The sequence below is a fragment of the Eutrigla gurnardus genome (assembly GCF_963514095.1).
Source record: "Eutrigla gurnardus genome assembly, chromosome: 22".
Lineage (NCBI taxonomy): Eukaryota > Metazoa > Chordata > Actinopteri > Perciformes > Triglidae > Eutrigla > Eutrigla gurnardus.
Window position 1 is genome coordinate 13310779 of NC_139933.1, and position 7702 is coordinate 13318480.

Here is a 7702-nt window from a genome sequence, read left to right on the forward strand (position 1 = left end):
TCCATCCTTACCTCCATGCAGACCTCCATCCTTACCTCCATGCAGACCTACATCCAGACCTCCACCCAGACCTCCATCCAGACCTCCATCCTTACCTCCACCCAGACCTTCATGCAGACCTCCACCCGCAGACCTCCATATTGTCCCTTCTTGGACTTCAAGGACTCTTTGTATGAATGTGGTTTTACTGTTGCTGTTTGGACTTGTTCTTTGAATACAGTCTCGTGAGACCATGTGGGTCCGTTCTGGGCCCGTTATCTGCATGGAGGGACAGAATTGTGTCGTGTTTTGTGCAGATTATAAAAGTTGCTTCAGGTCAAATTTTGTTATGACTTTGAGCTAAAATAAAAACTGTCTTTGAGGATCAGAACTTTTCTGTTTCATAATCTGAATTTGCTCCAGATGTTTCTGATAGAGACTCGGGTCTGGATCTAAGTGCATTTCTGGTCCTCGTTTGTGGGTTCAGAGCGGTTTAGTGGGTCAGGTGGGTCTCGGCCCATTAGCAGGTCCTCTTAGCTTGTTTGAGTCTCTCTCTCTCTCTCTCTCTCTCTCTCTCTCTCTCTCTCTCTCTCTCTCTCTCTCTCTCTCTCTCTCACACACTCTAATACCCGCTCTGATAGATCTTCCTGTTCCGTCGTGTTGACTGTAAGCTATTTCCTCATTCTGTTATTGTACGTGTTTAAAGACAGCGGATATCCTCCTTTCTCTGTGTTTTATTGAGTCACAGAAATCAGACAAACGCTAACGTTACATAGATATACAGTATGTATCTATATACTGTATCTAGGTAGGCTATATATGTATATAGATGTTTTTCTGTTTTTTCACTAACCCATACGAAGTCAGTGAAAAGATTGAGATACGTCCCGTCTCCCTTCCTAATTTATTTTAAGCATGAAGTCAGAATATTTGGAGAAAAGTTGAATGATGCGTTCGCACCAAACAGATGTCAACCAGAAACCTTCTGCTGCTGCACACCTGGGTACGTTCACGGCCTTTAATCGCTGTTGCGTTGCATCCCTTCCTTTATTTCAGGATGCTTTATTCAAGAAAGCCCCTTCAGGACCCTTTCAGGACCCTCTCAGGACCCCCTCAGGATCCCTTCAGGACCCTCTCAGGACCCCCTCAGGACCCCATGTACACGACAGGATGAGGCGAATATGTGAGTGGTGTTAAAGGTTGAATTGTGGTCCTCTTCCTGAAATTCTGCTAAGTAGCACAGAATCCACCTCCTCTTGTCCCACCAGAGTTCGGGTCTCTCTCCTGATCCAGCTAGGATACCACGATGGAACCAGGTCTCATGTGGGCATTCAGTCTTGGATTCTAGTTCATCCTTTCAACGTGCCTGCAGCCAGCCATCAGCCAGGAACATGGTGGGTAGTGGACCAGCCTCGCTCTCATCCCGGTGTTCCTCCCTTTCTAAACTCACTGATCCACTCATACAGACCAACATAACAATATCCATATTATAAATCTGCAATGAAGTGAACTATCTTTACTGTTTCACCAAGTTGGATTCACTGGATCTAGCAAGACCCACGTGGGCTGGTTTACCACAGCTGGAGGAACCAAGAATAAACTATTTAGCTGTGATTTAATATCAATAACCAGATGAAAAGGATGCTGAAATAACTCCATAATGATGGGGAAGTCATGCTTTGTTAGACGACAAGCAAACTACTTTTAAAATGCTTGTTTTCTGAATGGAGTCTGTTTGATGCTAGGCTAGGCTAACATTGTAGCTGCTCCATCAACACTCCAAATTAAATCATCTAGACATTGATATGGCAGAGACCTTGTTGTTGATGCGAATATGAGAAAATGGGCATCTCTTCGTGTCGTGACTTTGAGCGCAATGTTGCCGCCGCCAAAAAATCATTATAATAATAATAATAATATATATATAAAATAAAAATTTGTCAGAGTGATGTAATGAAACATATTACGTGATTCCCAAAATCCCTTGCACTGACGCCGGTGGCAGGCTGACAGCAGGTGTGTGACTCCATTTCGCCGAGTGTCACTTTGCCACCGTGTTGTTGGGAAAATCAAAATGGTGGCTTAAGTTATTAAAGCAGCTTTAATCATTGGCTGCTGGAATTGAAGGTTGGAGCAGCGGCGAGGATTAATGTCCTTTAAAGCACAAAGCTCCACATCCCGTCTGGCCGGCTGTCAGCTGATCCTCTCAGTCCAGCGCCGCCGGCCGTCTGCAGCCAGCTGTCCAACGGTTCACCCCGCATCTCCTTCCTCTCTTGCTGACTTTTCCGATCATCCCTCTGGATCGAGATATGAAGCGGCACCATGGGCTTCATGGAATTCTACCTGGAGATTGACCCCGTCACCCTGAACCTCATCATCCTGGTCGCCAGCTATGTCATCCTGCTCCTGGTCTTCCTCATCTCCTGCATCCTGTACGACTGCCGGGGCAAGGATCCCACCAAGGAGTACGCCCCCGACAATACGCCGGCGCCGCCCAGCCAGTCACCCATACGCCTGGTGGTCATGCAGAACTCACCCGCCTCATCCCGCTACGAGCCCAACAACGCAGCGGCGGTGGCGGGAGGCCACGGGGAGCCACCGACACCGGATCTGAGCCGGGACAGGGGAGAGAGGGAGCGGGAGAGAGAGAGGGAGAGAGAGAGGGAGAAGAGGAGTACGCTGGTGTGAGGAAGAGGAGGAGGAAGGTCCACCATCAAGTGCTGTTGTATCACTTTGTACAGTGTTTTTATTTTTACTCTTCAACATCTGAACGGCGTTGAACAGCTGCAGGAGGTAAGAAACAGCAAGAAAATGATTACATTTATAAATTTCATTCATTCATCATCTTTACTTTCAATGACTTTAAAACATTGATGCATGCACAAAATATAAGTGACTGTCACATAAAACAAATATGACTCATGTTGGTTCATGGTTTACATTACATTACATTATAGGGCTACAGCTCATTAGTATTTTTGTAGTTGATCGTTTTTTTTAACATATAGTAAACTAGTACATTCATCTTTTAATTATAAAGGTTTATAAATGAAACAACTTGTTTCAAACCTGACAACACACACTTACATTGTGGGGACCCCAGAAGACACGCTGACATTGTGGGGACCACAGAACAAACTCTCGTACATTGTGGGGACCCCAGAAAACACACTTGCTGTGAGGACTCCTACATTCTGAGGGCTGAGAAGATGATCCCCTTCAAATGTAACAGTTGATTTCAAGTTTGGAGTGTGAAGACTAGAATTAGAGGATAAGTGTAGTTGAATGAATTATATGAAGAGTTACAGCCCAGAGATGAGTAATTCTCTAAAATCAGTCAACTGCCTGCATGTGAACATCTGTGTGTTCGTTGTGTGTTTGTTGTGTGTTTGTTCAACCTATCGTGCCAGCATTCTGTACTTTCTGACTTTAATCCACGACACATTAGCAAATGCAAGGAAATCAATTATTACCGATACGTGTCTGGAATCAAAGCCGTCGTCACGGCGATCCAGGTCTGAGTAGCTGATTGGTCCCATTCCGTCATAATCAGATTAACAAGCACACCAAAACCTGATTAACTAATTTCAGGCTCGAGCTGATCTGTAGAATACTTTCTACTTTTATTGTGGTTCTGCCTCATCCAGCATCAGTTTCATGGAGTTTTCCAGCTCCAACCAACTGATCGGATATCTTTGCAAAACAGCTCTTTGATATTATAGGACTGTCTTTAAAACCTGATGTTTCCATTCAATTATAATAATAAACCTTCATTTATGTAATATGTCTTAAAAAATGGGCTGCAATGTCCTTGTTTCTTTTTAAGAAAGTCGCTTTCTCATAATTATGAAACATAAACGCCTCCAGCCTGGTTTTCTAGTGGATTGCGTCTGTGAAAGTCCACGTAGGGGACGAGGTCTGGGAGGTCTGGGTGGGGGCCTGGTCCAAAAAGACAAGACTGATGTTAATCGTTCTTGTTTAGTGTGATTTGGTTTTGTTTCAGTTTTGCAATCATTTTAATCCAAACCATGATGTTTTTGTATGAATGTTAACAAAGCAGTTTTTTTTTCTAAAGCTAACTACGTAGTTTTGTAGCATGTATTGTTCGTTAAACACATTTTTCAAACTGAGACCAAGTTGGTCAGTAAAGAAATGTGTTCCCCAGAGAACGTTTCTCTGACGGCATTTTAGTTGTACTGAACGTGATTTTGTAGGATGGTTGTATATTTACACCCCGTCGCCTAGAACGTATGTAGAAGAAATTTGGTATTTGATGAGTCTCTATTGAGAATGTGTCGGAGCTTTCACTCGCAGCAGTGTAGCTTCAGTCTAAAACAGAGACACACAGCGGACAGAAGAGACAAACATCACCAGACTGTGAGTCCGCTGGCGCACCCCACCAGACCTCCGGACCCTGAGGTCCCAGACTCTAAGCTGCATGAAGGTCTGAACGGGTCTGTAAATGCCCCACCTGCATCACTGAGATCAACGTAAACCCTCAGTGGACAGGGAAATAATGACTGGATGGACAGATGCGTGCATATACCAGGCGGCGGGACTAACCCTCCTGTGGCCCCGCAGAGGGAGTCAGGGTTATTCCTTCGATGGCCGTGCAGAGATCGGGGTTAACCCTTCGGTTAAGGGTTAAGGTTCACATATGTGGCGTGCAGCAGATGTTGGTGTTGACGGAGATTTGTTGGATGGTGTTAAAAGAAGCTGATGTTCGTTTGGAGGGAAATCCTCCGTATTTATTAAATATCATCGCTAATGGAATTATACGACTGAAGCTGGTGGGAATGTTGTAAGCTTAGCATGTTTGCATTGGACAAATGAAAGTTTCGACCAGAAGATGGGCCGAGATGAAAAGTCAGAAGATTAGTTAAGTCGGATTCATCTTCTGGGGACCATGAAAATGTGAACCACATATCAAGGGAATCCATCAAACAGTTGTAAAGGTGTCTCAGTCCGGATCAAAGACGACCGACAGATCAAGTTTTGCAAGCCGTGCTGTTAGCAATAATTATACGCTAAAAATAGTTAGGTTAGCACAATATTCTAAATGTTTTATTTGATTAACAGCTGTTTAAATATTTTCTTGGACTAAACAATTTAATCAGGTCTCACTACAGTTTTGTTGTCTAAAGCTAACGTTGGTTTTAATTTTGTGACTTTTTCACAAACTGAGTTGTTACAGATCACTGATATTTGATGACACGGAGATTTGTTCATGGAATTATGTTCAGTTGTGACTTTGGGAACAATAGCTGACCAAACATTCTCTTTAACTTAACGTTAAGGTGAATAGCTGGTTAACTGGAATTTGTTAAATTTGCTCAAGGTTAATCACCATGTTTCCATGTTTTCTAGGGACTCGGTCACGCCTGCTGAAAAAACAACAACTCCCAGAAGCCCCTTCAATTCTCGCCATCAGCCTCCATCCACCTGCAGCATGCAGCTGGGCCCCTGATCACATCCATCCAGAGGCCGCTTAGACTTCCTTTCACTGATTGATTGTTTGACTGACGTGTTTATTTGAGGTTCCTGCACCAACATGCACAACAACCAGTTCACTGAGGTCTTACTATCTGCTGGGACACCTGGGACATTTGGACTCACCAGGACCTGCTTGTAGACCTTACAGTGTCGAAGACTAACTGGAATCAAGGCGTTGTTAAAGGGTTAATGCTGGAAGTGACCTCATTATGTTATATTATCTTTAATTACTTTTATGAGAAAACTCGACCCAAACATACCCCGATGGGCTCCAACTTGACCATGTGTCAATTGGTTTCTGGTGACGTTCTCTTTAAGAGGCCCTTAAAAATCAAGTGCAATGTAACTGGCAAAATTTGGTTCCCAAAAAAAATGTAGGGTAATTTCGGGAAAGTTTTTTGTTCTGCTAACATTTATTGAACGTTCCTACATAACGTTTCCTAAACAGCAAGTAGTAGTAGTAAGCAAAAAGAACCCCAATGTTATTGAGAAGTTCCCAGAAAATTCTGAGAACATCATATTGAACCAAAACATCCATATGACATTTGTAGAACGTTGTGGGAACCTCAGGGGAACGTTATCAAACTGAACCAAATAAAAAATTGGGTTATTTTAACATTTTGGGAACGTCACATTGAACAAAAAATCGTTTGAACAACATTGCGGAAGGATCGCCAAATAGAAACCTGGAAGAAACATGACGGAAATGTTGTGGGAAGGTTTGTTTGTTCCATTTTTGATTCCATCACAAAAAAAGATCAGATCCTGTAACAGGATAACATGTCTTTGTATTTATGGATTTGGATTTGTATACGCTGTATAGCTCCTATATTTTAGGATTTAGGAACAATACTATGACATCATCATGTTCTATGTGTACAGAACAAACATCTTTCATTCTAAATGTCAGATATCGCTGCACAAAAAATGTCAAACTGGATTAATCTGTCGTCCTTCCTGAAACGACCAAATCCTCCGGGAACAAAAAGGCCGTCACCGCCCACGTCAGGCCGCCACCGCTGCTCATTGGCTCTGGCGCCGTCCGACAGATGATCCAGCCCTGAGTCTTTGGGGGACTCGTGCCACAGAGGGACAAATCCTCTTACATAAAAAAAAAAACAGCCAGCTGAGCAGCCCACCAATGGCTGCGTCCCGTCCGTAATATGAATTGCACAATTATCCCCCCCCCACCCCCCATATTCCATGTTTGTGGATTATATGGTGACCGCCACAGAGTATTAGGAGCGTGTATTATGTATTTGTTTTTGCCCTGTGCTGTTTTTTTGTCCGTGGGGAGGGTTACATAAGCTTCAGGTTGTCAGACTCATCTGATGCCTACATGAGGCTCAGAGACCGGACTCAGAGGCCGGGTCCTCGTCACTGCCACCGCACCCAACGCCCCATATCTGACCAGAACCTGGACAGGCCAACCCGTCTGTGACGTCAGATGGAATCCAGACCGAGAGGATCTCTCTAGACCACGGGGACTCCATCACGCTGCTTCTGATACAAGCAGCCGCCAGTCTGAACCAGTTTTTAACAAAGAACCAGCCTCAGTAAAACCACCAACAGCTGATCTCTCCGGTATGGACTCTGTGGAGTTTGAAGTCTAGAACACAAACCGAACTGTTGTAAAATATGAATGTGTTGTGGTGGTGAACTGTATATGAAACAAAGTCAACCGGCTCTCTATCAGAGACCGCATGTTCAAATTAAGATTCACTTTTATGAAAACGAGCTAGAATGATGTAACTGAGAAAACACATTTATTTGTGTGCAGAAATCATAACTGTGACGCAAAGAGATGCAGATTTAGCTGCCAGCTACTTCCTGTCAGCAGTTACTTCTGCTAATAATAGTATTACATAAATATTAAACCCACATCCAAACATTTACATTACAATCACAGGAGGATGTAAAAATCTAATAAAAGCAGCATGCTTCTGTATTACTTGCAGTGTGCTTTTTGTAATAAGCTGCTTCCCTGTTGAGTCCTAAGTCCACGAAGGAGGTCTGGATGGAGGTCTCAATGATGGACGGGTCAGAAAACACAGGACTTTCATCCAGGAGACCAATGTTACAACCAAGTAGTTTAGTTTTTATGGGGTTTCTCTTTTATAGTAGTGTTAATCCAAACAGGATGTTTTTACTATTTAAGCCTAGCCAGCTAGTTCAGTTGTCGAAACAGGATGATGCTGTTTTCTTCTTTAACGTGTTAATCTGAAACGTA

General features: G+C 43.5%; 1 protein-coding gene across 1 annotated transcript; it reads left to right on the forward strand.

Moving 5' to 3' along the window:
* Positions 1-2181: 2181 nt before the first annotated feature.
* On the forward strand, positions 2182-7344 carry smim36 (small integral membrane protein 36). The gene is made up of 2 exons (XM_084040424.1): positions 2182-2772; positions 5347-7344. The coding sequence occupies exon 1, from the start codon at positions 2302-2304 to the stop codon at positions 2665-2667; it is 366 nt and encodes a 121-aa protein (XP_083896550.1). The 5' UTR covers positions 2182-2301; the 3' UTR covers positions 2668-2772; positions 5347-7344.
* Positions 7345-7702: the final 358 nt, after the last annotated feature.